Here is a 14,482-nt window from a genome sequence, read left to right as displayed (position 1 = left end):
TTTAATATAATTAGTATGTTTTCTTTACTGTATAATCACCTGAAAATAAGAATAATTCTGTTTTTGTTATCTTAGAATTAGCAACCATTTGTTTTCACATTGGCCACCATAGTTAGCAGCTGTTATGAGAATGCTGGAAAACACAGATTTTTTTTAATGTGAAACTGCTTTATTCATAGTTTTTACTGGTTAAAAATCACCTGATCTATTAGTTTTGGAGAGGAAGAGACTGCTGTGTATAAATGAGATCCCGGTAAAATCCTCCAGAACATCTGGATCCTAAATTGTCAGAGAGAAAAGGTGAGCACATATTAGCAGGTGCTGGACTAGCAGCCCATCTCTGATGAGCCAAATAGTATAGGAGAAACACTGATTTGTAACGTGAAACTGCTTTATCTAAGTGTTTTTTACCAGTTTAAACAACTAATCCATTAGTTTTGGATAGTAGGAGACCTCTGCAGATAATTCAGCTCCCTGTAAAAACCTCCTGAGCAGTGAACATTGAATGAAATCTAAATGGGAGAGATTTTAGCTGGTTGCCATCTGCAATTTTCACCACTAGATGCCACCAAATCCCCCTAAACCTTAGACACTGGACCTTTAATATAGCATACATTTAATCCTCACATTTAGCCTCACTTGTGATGTTTTCTTTCCACAGAAGCAGAGTAAGGACCGTTTCGGCCTTGAGGGAGATGAGGAATCCACCATGCTGGAGGAATCAGTGTCCCCTAAGAAGTGAGTAGCACTTGTGTTTTATCTACTGCAGGAGAATGTTGACCGCTCTGAATCAGCAAGCACAGTCTAGTAATTCTCCATGAATCTCAACCTCATTACATTTCTGCCAGCCCAGCGTAGTACCCCCAAGAGAGGTAATGTTAGAATTAAACACAAAAACAGCACTTTGAATTTTAAAACAACACTAACACTGCTTTCGATATTCCAGGATACAACAAGCTAAATTGCTTCCTTGTCTGATTTTTTTTTTTTTTTTTTTGTGCAAACCTAAACACAAAACCTGCCTCAGGGCGAAGACGCCAAATTATCATCTTATTTCACGAAAGAAAGCTACATCATTTGGAAGTTGAGATACCACGCAGGGTTAGATATCATCTCATTGGAAGCTGTTTTATTCAGTAATTTTTATCTCCCAGTGGGTCACCGTCCCTCCTGATTTTCCCCGTGTAGCTTAGTAACTGATAAAAACGAAGGTAATGCTGATGGACCAGGGCTCTATCACACAGAGCTTGGAAATTTGTTGTCACTGGAAATCCACATGGCTCTTAGTGAAACCACTCTCTGGCAGAATGGGGCATCATATTCCTGCTGCTTATGGGCCAATTGACTCATGTTGTGGTTCTCAGCACAAAAACATAATTGCTGCCTCTCAAAACAAGCCATAATTAACCAATGGAGTCAGGAGCATCTGTTGAGCTGGGCACAAAAACAGACATTTTTTTTTTTTTCCCCTGTACAATATTTTTTCCTGACAATGCCTGCTCAACGTGGGAACAGTTGTTAGCGTGATAATTGTTTTAATTATAATTTTGTAATTTTCGTCATCTAAATTAGAAACTGTTGCATTTTCATTTGGGCCAATTATCAGAATTTAAAGATACAGTCACAAGTAACACAAAGGAAAATTGTCAACTAAAACATCCTAATGAGTCACTTTGCAGTGCTGCTGTATAGACATATACACAATCCAGTATTTCACTTAGTTTGACCTTCCATCCATCCATCCATCCATCCATCCATCCATTTTCATCTGCTTATCTGGGGCGGGGTCACGAGGGCAGCAGGCCAGGCAAAGCACCCCAGACGTAACTCTCCCCAGCAACGCTTTGCAGCTCCTCCTGGGGGACGCCAAGGCATTCCCAGGCCAGATGAGATATGTAATCCATCCAGCATGTTCTGGGTCTGTCCCAGGGCCTCCTGCCAGTGGGACGTGCCTGAAACACCTCCAGTGGGAGGCACCCATTCTGATCAGATGCCCAAACCACCTCAACTGACCCCTTTTGATGCAATGGAACAGCGGCTCCCTCTGCATGTCCAACCTCTTTACTATATCTCTAAGGCTGAGCCCAGCCACCCCACAGTGGAAGTTCATTTCGGCCGCTTTTGTCCACAGTCTTATTCTTTTGGACACTACCCAAGGCTCATGACCATAGGCGAGGGTTGGGATGTAGATGGACCAGAAAATCAAAAGCTTCACCTTCCAGCTCAGCTCCCTCTTCACCACGACGGTCCGACTCAGAGCCTGCATCACTGCTGAAGCTGCACTAAACCACTGTTCCATCTCATGCTATACTCTACCCTCACTCTTTAGCAAGACTGCAAGATACTCAGAACTCACTCGCTTAAGGCAGTAACTCTACCCGAACCCGGAGGAGGCAATCTACCGGTTTCTGACAGAGAACCATGGCCTCAAATTTGGAGGTGCTGACTATCATCCTGACCGCTTCACACTCGGCTCCAAACTGCCCCAGTGCATGCTGGAGGTCATGATGTGATGAAACCAACAGAACCACATCATCTTCAAGAGGGATCCCTCCTCAGTTGCTCTTCCTGAGGTTTCTACCGTTTTTTCCCCCCGTTAAAGGGGTTTTTTTGGGGGAGCTTTTCCTTATCCGCTGCGTGGGTCCTAAGGACAGAGGGATGTCGTATGCTGTAAAGCCCTATGAGGCAAATTGTGATTTGTGATAGTGGGTTTTATAAATAAAACTGATTGATTGATCTGCAACCTTGTTGTATATAATCTTTCTACTACACACATGCTTGATTTAGATCCTCAGGTCCTCAGATGTGAATGCATTCTGTGTTTGTATTTTGAATATGTATTCGCAATGAAACAACTTCATGATTAAAATGTGTTCAATTACAAAATTCAGCATGTATTTCCCATCTCTTCTTCTGTTGTATAGGTCCACAATTTTGCAGCAGCAGTTCAATCGGGTGGGTCGCGTGGAGCACGGCTCGGTAGCACTTCCAGGTATAATTCGTTCCGGCTCTATTGGCGGCCCTGACACATTCAATGTGGGTACTATGCCCTCTGCCCAGCAGCAAATCACAACAGGGCAGATGCACAGAGGACACATGCCCCCACTGGTGAGTAAGAGCATTTGCACTTGGAACCAAACACAGTGTCCTGTACAAATGTCGTATTGCCCCTGTGTTATTATATTTCGACATGAAATGGTAGCGTCCAACCCCGGGCTGATCTGGGTCATTAAAATACTGTGTGTGGACTAAGGGGGATGAGAAAATGATGTAGCACTGCCACTGTGCTCAGTTCTCTAATTTTGTGTCTAGGTACATCCTGTAACATCATGTAAATCTGATCTGCTGCATTTGAAATATTGCTTGTGGTCCACACTGTCATCAGTAAACCACAATGAATAATATGAAGAGGGCTGTGAGTGAGATGGGGAATGAAAGGTTCCTCATATTCACACTAAAAGCCCATCTGTCTCCTGCGGTTTATAGACACTAGATTGCAAAACCGAGAGCTTCACAGCTTTGCACCCACATATAATACACAGTGTGTATTTAAATTACTTTTGTCATTTGCACGTTGTGTGTCTGTGTTGTTTGTTGTTTTCAGAGTCTGGCTCAGCAGGCTCTGATGGGGACCATCAACAGCAGTATGCAGGCTGTGCAGCAGGCTCAGGCTGACCTGGGATATGTAGATAATCTGCCTCCGCTGGGCCATGACTTGGTAAGTCTCCTGCCCAATTACTCCACAACGTTGGGAAATATTTTAGAATAGATGCAGCATGGATAGATACGCTACTCCCCCGCACCCCATCAGTTACAACAACTCCTTGAGCTCCACTTCTGTAACACTCATGAATGTGTGCTTTCTGATATTGCAGCCTCTGGTTTTGCAAAGCAAAGACAGATTAGATAGAATTAAGCATTCCCGTCACATCAAAGTCCATCATATTTCTCAAATATAATTAGGATACAGAACTGCCTGTAAATAGTGAGGCTGTATTTAATGCATGAGTGTTTCCAAAGCCGTAGGTGTTGTACAGCCCTAGTCCTTTAATCCTGCACGAGAAAGTTTATACGAGCTGAAAATCACCCACTGTGATGAAAGCCAATAGCTCTCCTTTTCCTCCTCCACCGAAAGGCATCCAGGGTTTGGGTTCAGAACAAAGTGGATGAATCCAAACATGAAATCCACTCTCAGGTTGATGCCATCACCGCTGGAACAGCATCTGTGGTCAATCTCACTGCAGGTGAGTGCCCGGGAGAATACTAAACAGCTTTGGTATTCATCTATTTCTACACCAGAATGCTGGTTCGTGAAGCTTGAGTTGGACAGTATTGTGAAAATATTGTTTATCCGTACATGATTGTAACCCCAAGGTGTGAATCAATAAAAAAATGTTTTCCAAGTCGGCGTTAAGCACTTGCTGATGATGATCTCTTAAACAAAAGTGCATTTCCAATTCTTTCCCTGATAGATGTTTCTACTGATAAATAAATCTTGAACTTGTTGTCCTACAGCTCAACTTACTGGCTCTCTCTGCTCCCCTCGTTGCTTGGCACCACGCCAGTCAAGTTCCTGCCAGCCTTTTGTAGGGTTTTAATCTTGACTCGCCATCTGTTTGGTTGCACTTACATTCCCTCCAGTAGCTAACACAAAGTTTTTCTTCTTCATGGCCACTTGCTTCATCAACATGCTCATCTCTGTGGAACCATCTCAAATAGGCTCTAATTATGACACTGACACTGATGTGTGTGTTACAGCATATGACACGCAAGCTGCCCTGTGGATTAGCTGAATCAATGTGGCAGCAGCACAACAAATTAAGATGCACAGGCAGAGGTGTAGTTTTTTTAACGATGGCGATCCTTCTCTCACAGGTGAGCCCACGGACACTGACTACACAGCAGTGGGCTGCGCCATCACCACCATCTCCTCCAACCTCACGGAAATGTCCAAAGGTGTCAAGCTGCTTGCAGCATTAATGGACGATGAGGTGGGCAGCGGACACAAGCTCATGGGCGCTGCCAGGATGCTGGCAGGAGCTGTGTCAGATCTGCTCAGATCTGTTGAGCCCGCAGCCGCTGAGGTGAGACGCCCACTGATTATTGTACTGACTTGGACCTCATCCACCTCTGTACTCCCGGTAGCCACAAAGCCGCATACGGTGTTGAACTGCATGTTTTGATTTTTATCAATGTCCCAGAGAAGATGAAGGTATTCTGGGATGAATTTTGATCCAGAAGTCTGTTTTAGATCAGGCCTGTGTGAGAACAGGCCAGGCCAGAGTAATGATTGTGGTGATGTCATCCTCGCACAGCCCAGACAGACGGTGCTGACTGCGGCAGGAAGCATCGGACAGGCCAGCGGGGACCTGCTCCGTCACATGGGGGAGGGCGAGACCGATGAGAAGTTCCAGGTTGGACGCCACCCACTCACTGTTCCTATGACACTGCCGGCCAAACAGGAAGACACACACATACTCTCAGGCCCCATTTAAAAATGTCAATACACACTCAAGTAATCACCTCATGCGTTATATTTAAACTGTTACTTTATGTGTATTTTATTTTTAAGTGTCAAAAGGAGAGCTTCTAGTAGTAAAACAACATTACAGTGTCTCAGACATCAGTTAACGCAAGGTTATCCCTAGCCTTCACTAGCTTCCTCATTTATGCTTTTACACTGAAATTCATTTACCTGCCACACACACACATCCTTTCGTCCCTAGATGCCTTTTAATGGCTTGATAGCACTCTCTTTAGTGATAATCCATGGAGAAAAGGGCTTATCCGGTATACTATCTGACTTCTTGGTCTCATGGACTTTGAGCCAATACTGCTTCTGCATGAGGATTAATGCAGTTTGTGATCACTTGTTTTACCATATAACAGATATAATTTATCATTCACCTCCTAAAATTCATAAACACTACCTGCCTCCTGCCAAAAGCAATACTTGACCTCCCAAATGACCATTTGAAAATCAGTTACTCACTTGAATTCGTGGAATAAAATTGCCTCCAGTGAACAAAGAATCAAAAAACTGAGAAAATTCTTTCCAACTTGAAGTTATAAGCGACCACTTTTATATGAAAACATTAATTTACGATCTCTTACACAACTAATGCAGCATAATCCAGGTCTCTGTTATCCAGCCATATGCTCAGTACTTACTAGTAGCTATTTTTTTTAGATTAACAGGAGGAAATTATAATTTAAGAGGATTGTTTATGTTTGAAACATGTACTGTAAAGTGAGAAACAATGTAAAATACAGTTTCAGTTTTGGGAGTCTCTCTATTGAGTTTTTAAAAAGCTTTAAAATGCAAATTGATTGTGGATTATAATGTAAAATGGTTAAAATTTAAAATAATTTAGAATTATATGTTAGATTATAAAGTATATATATATATATATATATATATATATATATATATATATATATTTCCTTTCTTTGGTACAGTTGATATTCTGGGTTATCCTTTGGTTAATATAGAATAGGCAAAAATAAGCCTGGGGCTTCAGCCTAATCCTTTTTCGTTACCGACTATGAGAAAATTTGTGAGAAATGATCCTTCTTTTTCAGATGTATGTAACCGAAATAAAAAATGATTCATTCATTCATTCACACTTCCCAAACAGACAGCCCGTCCAGACAGGGAACTGAACAGAAAGTGAAACCTTATCTATACTCTCTTCAAAGCCAGACTCCATTAAAGAAAAGAATATTTTTACCTCATTAAATACGGGAGCTGCTGGTCTTCCGCTGCCTCGATTAGTGAGTTTGTTTGTGTTGTTGTGTGACGATTGTGTTGTAAAGGGTAAGTTCAGATTTACCAAAGTCACACAATAACACAAACAAACTACCGATCAAGTCAGTGGTAGACCAGCAGCTCCTGTGTCCAGTGAGGTAAAATTACTGTTTTTGTCAATGGAGTCTGGCTTAGAAGAGAGCATACATAAGTTTTAATTTAGTTCAGTTCCCTGTCGTAAAAGGGTATTTGGGAAGTACTGAGCATATGACTGGATAAATCAGACTTGGATTATGCTGCATGAGTTGTATGAGAGTTTGTAAATAGATGATTTGGGGGGTGAGTAATTAATAAACAAGTAGTGTTTCTTTAAGTTAATTGTACTTTTGTACTGTACACTGATGTTTTTCTTTGTGCTATAGACGTCCAGTGTTCACGCTATATCAACTGCACAAATTGAGTTAAAAACATTTACTCTCCTGATCCCTTCAGTCACATGTGCGCAGCTGTGCTGTGTTTCAGTGAAGGACATTGATTAATATGTTGCAGGACACCCTGATGAATCTGGCCAAAGCAGTGGCCAATGCAGCTGCTATGTTAGTCCTGAAGGCCAAGAACGTGGCCCAGGTGGCCGAGGACACCATATTGCAGAACCGGGTGATCGCAGCTGCAACTCAGTGTGCCCTGTCCACCTCGCAGCTGGTCGCCTGTACCAAGGTACTGATCTAGAACTTGTGCATCTCAGTAGCCAAGTAGGTAAAGGACATACCACCAAGCAGGTTATCATTCAAGCAGAATGAATGACACTGACCACTGGCTTTGGTACATTTTAATAGGGAAATGAAAAGAAATTAGTGTTTATTTTATCAGAAACACATGAAAAACAATTTCGTTTAATACTTGTACCTAGTTAGATGAAACAATTATTACTGTAGATAAATTCTGTTTAATATCATAATAGTCTCCTCAGCTCTTGTAATTCGTATGAGCTTCTGCTAACGACTGTGTGTGGTGCAGGTGGTGAGCCCGACCATCAGCTCCCCAGTGTGTCAGGAGCAGCTTGTCGAGGCCGGGAAGCTGGTGGACCGCTCTGTGGAAACCTGTGTCAAGGCTTGCCGCTCGGCCAGTGACGACGGCGAGCTGCTGAAGCAAGTCGGGGCAGCAGCCGGTGTGGTGAGCCAGGCCCTCAGCGACCTGCTGCAGCATGTGCGCCATTACGCCAGCTGCGGAGAGCCCATTGGACGTTACGACCAGGCTACGGACACAATCATGAACGTGACAGAGAACATTTTTACCTCCATGGGAGATGCTGGTGAGTATAAAAAAATAACTCACTAGAGAACATTGTCCGGTAGAGCTGTTTAGTGTCTCTGAACAGTAAAAAATCAGGTGATCTTTAATCACAACCTGCTTTCACTTGACTTGTTCTCATGTGTTTTGACTGCATAAGAGGGCTGTAAGATATTGTCCATATCTGTGTCTGTGTTAAGTGCTCTAAAAAACCCTGTTGAAATATTGTCAAAGCTCGGGGTATTTGTTATAGTTCAAGCCATGAGGCTGAAGAATTTCAAAACCCAGCCAATTCTCAAGGGGTTGCAGGAAACATGTCATCCAAAACCACTACAGTGCTCTCAATCTGGTCTCAATCAGCATCAGGGAGGCTTTGAAACTTAAAAGGAAACACATGACCAGGGTGATTTTGGAAGGACAAACTTTTTACCTTCCATAAATCAACAAGTAAAAAAAAATTAGGAAATCTATAGCAATAGATCAGCATTCAGTGATCAAAGTTCACTCTACAGATAGTGTATTGGTTGATTGGTTGATCCACTGGATGTAGGTTGTAAAGCACCTAGATGTCTTGTCTTTCACAGACTTCTCTGGGTGAGTTATTTCAAGCTGGAGGTGGGTGTTTGGGAAACACAGCTTTTTATAGCAGGTGTGTGGGGAGATGTTACATATATTCCAAAGACTTTGATTTGTGTGAGAGAGGATGACTCACTAGAAACCTTCAGCTATAAAAGTTCATGAAGGTGAAAACAAATTTGTGACTAAGCAACACCAGGACCAATACAAACATTTCTTAGTGATACACAAGGGTTGGCTGATATGATGATGTACATTTACCATCAAAGGTCAGACATTTGGTTATGCTGTTCCTACTGAAATAACTATCATTTTAGTATCTTTGGTTGTATTATTCCATTTTGAGGAATGTTGCAAATCAGAGAACATGGCTGCTTTAACTCAGTATTGGATGGACCGAAGCTTTGCATTAATTAGATAAGGTATCGTTGCTTTGTTTAGGTATTTAAAGGGATGGTTTGGATCATTTGAAGTAAGGTTGTATGGGGTACTTAACAGTAGTCAGTGCAATATACAATAGATATCAGTCAGCACACCCCCAGTTTGGAGAAGCAGGCAGAAGTACCGAGACAGAAGCGAAGAAACTATGCTCTCATCAAAGCCACCAGACTCCATTGAGAAAAACAGTCATTTTAGCTTGCTTAAATTGGCAGCTGCTGGTCAGCCACCGCCTCCGTCAGTTTGTGACTTTGTGTTATTGTGAGAGTTTGGTGAATACGAACTAAACCTTATAAATGACAAAGTCACATAATAAGACAAACAAGCTAACTGATCGAGGCAGCAACAGACCAGCAGCTCCTGTGTTTGGCTGTGTTAAATTACTGTTTTTCTCAATGAAGTCTGGCTTTGAAAAAAGCGACATAATTGCCTCAGTTCCCCGTCGAAAAGGGCTGTTTGCAGCAAGGTAAAGCAGAGAATATATTCTGAATATAGTGCAAACTTAAACTGTTATAGAGTTTTTTTAGATTGGACTTTCTTAAGTGTCTAAAAAGATGTTTTGCTACTGACCCTGTCCACAGCAGTACAGCTCCAACCTGGGGGCATGCTCACTAATACTACTGTGGGTAATAAACTATGGATATGTACCTGATACAACCACTTCTAAAGATCTGAACTATCCCTTTAAGTCACTAGCATAGCCAAAAATAGATATTTCCATTGGTTATTTTATCTCTACTGTACAGTCTCTCATCTCAGTATCCAGACAATACTATTGCTAAATGGATGATGACAACTCTGAAACCTAACTGTCAACTTACAGATAGCTCTGGCTGTTGAAATGGATACAAATGTACAGCGATCTGCACAACAAACAGACAGTCCTCATTGGAAAACAAAAACAAATGTAAATGGACAGAGTTGCCAAATCAGCTTTGCAGCGCCAACTGAATTTCAGTTGTAATATGGCCTTGTCTTTGTGCTGCCATCCTAGTTGATAATCTTGATGTTTGTGTGGGGCATCTGCCTCTGTGTACTTACTTCCTGTCTGTATGTGCAAACAGGTGAGATGGTGCGTCAGGCCAGGGTGTTAGCCCAGGCCACCTCTGACTTAGTCAACGCCATGAGATCTGATGCAGAGGCTGAAGTTGACGTCGACAACTCCAAGAAGCTGCTGGCTGCAGCCAAACTCCTGGCTGATGCCACAGCTCGGATGGTGGAGGCTGCTAAGGTAAGAGCGTAACAGGTGTTCTCTCTGAATGCGGTGCAATTAATATGATTGAATATTTGCTTAAATGCCTAACTAGTAATGCAATTTACTTAAATAACCTCAATTTAACAACCTAATCTAACTGCTTTCTTTCATTATTACCTTTTGGTTTTTTGTAGTTTAATTAGTACTTACTTCCAAATTAATAAAAAGGACACATTTCTAATTAGTTTGATCCCATTACAAGCAATCAGTTTGATCCACATCTGTTGATATTGTGCGTTTTATTCAGTTTTTCTTCTTTTCTATCAGCACTGCTATGATGTTCCTGCACGTGTAATGACATGCTAAATGCATGCAAAGATGAACTGAACTGAATTGCTTTCATTTGATAGAATACACATTTTGGCATTACTGTATGCACTAGCTACCATCATCATTTCACATCTGAAATAAAAGGGTGCAGCATCAGTGGCTCTTAATAAGCCCCTGGCACCGTCGAGCAGGATACAATCAGTGTGAAATACCCAGGCAAGTGAGACGCTGCCTATGGCACATTAGATGTTTTTGATCTGTGACACATTAATCACCACATCACTGCCATTATCAAAGAGGAAGTGGGAATCTGGCACCGACGGTTTCCTTGGAAACTGCCAGATCGCAGACAGAACTAAAGGCCTATTTGCATCTATTGCAGAATGTGTGTAGCCGGAGTTGTTAAACTTTCATTACAGCCGTCTGATAGCTATTGTTATATACTGTATGTACGTGTCATGATAATGTGTGTCCCTATGTTTATGTGCTCTCAGGGGGCGGCTGCCTACCCGGAGAACGAGGACCAGCAGCAGAGGCTCAGAGAGGCAGCTGAGGGGCTGCGTGTAGCCACTAATGCTGCTGCTCAGAATGCAATAAAGAAAAAACTGGTCAACAGGCTGGAGGTGAGTCACTGGAGCCAACATGCTCTCATCTATGTTTTGTTTGACCTTGATCAAAACACAGCTCTCCCCCTTGTTTCTCATACTGGCAAAGATATCACGTAGATATCTTTTCCCACATTTTGCCTTCCCTTTGGTGTAAACATTGAAATAAATGGAGAGTTTAGACATTAGGCTAAGGAAACATATGCCAGAATAATGAAATGCCTCAGCAGTCATTTGTACAAATATGGCCCATTTAGTATATTTGTCTGTGTTATTTCTCTTTTCCCGTAGCAGTAAGCTATAAATCCCATTAGTGCTGTGAATGAGCTATCTGAGTGTAAAGATCTGTGTTTAGCCCTTGGTATCAGTTTGCCCCTAATGACTAGCCTCTCAGCTCCAAAGCGCCCAATGTTCAATTTCCTAGGCACATAAAGTATGCATTACCCAGGGCTGGGATCAGCCTGCTATCAGACATATATCTCAGTCCGCCTCCTTCCATCAGATGGTCACAGTAATGGCGCAAACGGTCGCCTCCATCAAGGAAATGTGTGAGCCACTGAAGACCAAAGTGTCATGAATCTGCAAGTGTGCAATGTAACAATTATCACAGTCACCCCTTAAGACCTCATTAATCTTACCTGGTATCTCCTCACACACTGTCATCCAGCTGCCGTGCAGATGTGCACATGCTTTTATTTAGATGTAAATAGGAATAAAATATTGAGAGCACATTACACCGTATGTAGAAAATGCTACTCCTACCTATCATGTCAGTTCAACATGCAGTCCTGTCTTCTTTGTTTCCCTCCAGTATAATGATATCATGTATTCTGGCTCTGTTTTATCATCCTCCTCGCCTGCTCACCCACTCAACAAGGAATGTCTTCTCCCTCTGTTTTCAATCTTGTCATTACTTCAAAGCTAGTCTTGTGTCTACGAATTAATGTGAGCTAAGCAGTCTGTTTCCGCTGCCTTATTTTCTGAAACATAGCAAAGGGAAAGCAATGCCAATCACACCCTGTGAAATATAGATTGAGCACCGCAGTTCGAGCCATTTCCCTCTTCTTACAAAATGCTTGGTTTGTGGCCCCTCTTAGTTTGATTAGAACAACTCTGTCTGAGTACAGAACATGACAGCGTAATACTGCACAGAGAGATTGTTCCTCTCAGCCAGGCGCCACTCTCTTACTTTAGCCTAAATGATTTCCATTTGTATCTCCTGAACAGATAGCTGCTAAGCAGGCAGCGGCGGCTGCTACTCAGACCATCGCAGCTGCCCAAAATGCTGCTGCTTCTAACAAAAATACAGTGTCACATCAACAGCTAGTGCACAGCTGCAAGGTATGATCGTATTCTCTTTTTACTGATGTGTTAAAAAAATATGTCAAATAATGAGCTGAAAAAACTTGCCATGAAAATGTACGATTTGGAAGCCTTGGCAGCACTTTTCTCTTTCAAACATGATGATGTGGATATGAAGCATAGATTATTGTTGTATTTTTATTGCAGGCAGTAGCAGATTGCATTCCCCAGTTGGTGCAGGGGATGAGGAGCAGCCAGGCCCAGCCCGAGGAGCTAGGTGCTCAGCTTGCCCTCATCATGGCCAGCCAGAGCTTCTTACAGGTCAGCCCTTTCACCACAACACAGTCCACAACAATCAAACTCTCTGTCATCACTTACACAGTCAAAAGTGCTTATGAATTTGTTGTTGTTTTTCTGTCACCATCACTCAGCCGGGGAGTAAAATGGTGACGTCTGCAAAGTCAGCCGTTCCAACAGTGGCTGACCAGGCTGCTGCTATGCAACTTGGCCAGTGTGCCAAAAACTTGGCCACCTGCCTGGCCGAGCTCAGGACGGCCACCCAGAAGGTATCCATACTTAACACTGTTAGAGATAGCAGGAATCATCTCACTGATGCAGGAAATTTGTTGCTATCTCTTGTTTGTTGTGAGGCTTAGGTAAGCCCAGCTCTTTGATCTCATTTAGAGATACTGAGCACAGCATATCGGCTGGCATCCTGTCTGTGCTGCATAATGCACGGGGTTCATCATGTGAGAAATATTTATGCTTGTGTGTCACTTAAAGGCCCATGAAGCCTGCGGTCCTCTGGAGATCGATTCAGCTCTCAAAACTGTACAGACACTCAAGAGTGAGCTGCAGGATGCAAAGATGTCTGTCATTGACGGCCAACTCAAACCTCTTCCTGGGGAAACGGTCAGTACGCAGCAACATCTGCTGTAAAGTTCAGCTGAAATATTATACTGTGGTTATCCAACTGTAGACATACTAGCATGATGAGGAGATCACGACTATGAATCACATGGTTTATTTGTGTGTTCTGTTTCTCGCACAGCTGGAGAAGTGTGCTCAGGATTTAGGAAGTACGTCTAAGGCTGTGGGCTCCTCCATGGCCCAGTTGCTGACATGTGCCGCACAGGGCAATGAACATTATACAGGTAAAGGAAGTGCATTACACAAAGAGAGTAGGTCATAGAATCATAAAGCTACAGCTGGCTACTTTTATAAAAAAAAATACCTTTGTGTTATGTTTGCTTAAACTGTCACTATATTCTGAAATAAAAACATGAGACAGATAGCCTGTCGAAAAAATACTGTCCCTCCTCCCCTCCTGCCACCTCTGATGGCATTAGCTAGAATCACACACGCACACCACACACCGACAACAACCAATCAGAACTGTGGAGTCTCTAACACAGCTGTCACACATGTTAATCACTGTTCGTGTGTGGTCAAACTGCCAAACTAGGCAGCATTTATTAAATATGAAACAAGATTCTGTCACTGCATTGCCTATTTCTCCCCTAAAATGTTTCCAGAAACATATTTTAGTGTACTGTTAAGCTGTAAAATGAGAAGGCTGGAGCAACTTTCTCAGTTAACAGCTGAACAATACACCAAAATATGTTTCAGAAAACATTTAAGGACAGAAATGTGCAATCGATAACAGAATCTTAATATTTGATCAGTGCTACTTAGCGTAGTTCACAAGCCACAATTGACATGATTGACAGCATTAGAGACTCCTCTGCTCTGATTGGTTATTTTTACTCACGTGTGTTAATGCGATTAGTAGCGCTACTAGGCAAAAGAGTAGGCAGAGGAATATTATTTTCCTCCACTCAGTATCTGCATTTAGTGCTGTGAGAATAAAGTGAGAGTTTCAGCAAATATTAAAGAAGTTATTTTTACCAACTATAGCTTTGAGTAGGCATTAAGTTAAATAATTTTACTTATGTCTACAGCAGTTACGTTGCCAGAGTGGTTATATTTAATAAATAT

At 42.3% G+C, this 14,482-nt stretch overlaps 1 protein-coding gene across 5 annotated transcripts in view; it reads left to right on the top strand.

Annotated features, from left to right (window-relative positions):
• Positions 1 to 14,482, top strand: part of tln2b (talin 2b) — a 112,603-nt gene that overhangs the window by 63,801 nt on the left and 34,320 nt on the right. For all 5 annotated transcript variants that reach the window (XM_049574914.1, XM_049574913.1, XM_049574910.1 and 2 more), the window contains exons 12-26: positions 662 to 738; positions 2,925 to 3,108; positions 3,605 to 3,718; positions 4,136 to 4,244; positions 4,876 to 5,084; positions 5,316 to 5,414; positions 7,298 to 7,465; positions 7,766 to 8,060; positions 10,117 to 10,283; positions 11,072 to 11,200; positions 12,410 to 12,523; positions 12,692 to 12,805; positions 12,916 to 13,050; positions 13,268 to 13,396; positions 13,536 to 13,638. In XM_049574914.1, coding sequence (XP_049430871.1) covers positions 662 to 738; positions 2,925 to 3,108; positions 3,605 to 3,718; positions 4,136 to 4,244; positions 4,876 to 5,084; positions 5,316 to 5,414; positions 7,298 to 7,465; positions 7,766 to 8,060; positions 10,117 to 10,283; positions 11,072 to 11,200; positions 12,410 to 12,523; positions 12,692 to 12,805; positions 12,916 to 13,050; positions 13,268 to 13,396; positions 13,536 to 13,638 — 2,146 coding nt within the window. The remainder of the gene's footprint in view (positions 1 to 661; positions 739 to 2,924; positions 3,109 to 3,604; positions 3,719 to 4,135; positions 4,245 to 4,875; positions 5,085 to 5,315; positions 5,415 to 7,297; positions 7,466 to 7,765; positions 8,061 to 10,116; positions 10,284 to 11,071; positions 11,201 to 12,409; positions 12,524 to 12,691; positions 12,806 to 12,915; positions 13,051 to 13,267; positions 13,397 to 13,535; positions 13,639 to 14,482) is intronic.

Source organism: Epinephelus fuscoguttatus, linkage group LG4, assembly GCF_011397635.1.
Source record: "Epinephelus fuscoguttatus linkage group LG4, E.fuscoguttatus.final_Chr_v1".
NCBI classification, from domain to species: Eukaryota; Metazoa; Chordata; class Actinopteri; order Perciformes; family Serranidae; genus Epinephelus; species Epinephelus fuscoguttatus.
Note: the sequence above shows the minus strand (reverse complement) of the source record. Positions and strands in the feature narration are given on the sequence as shown.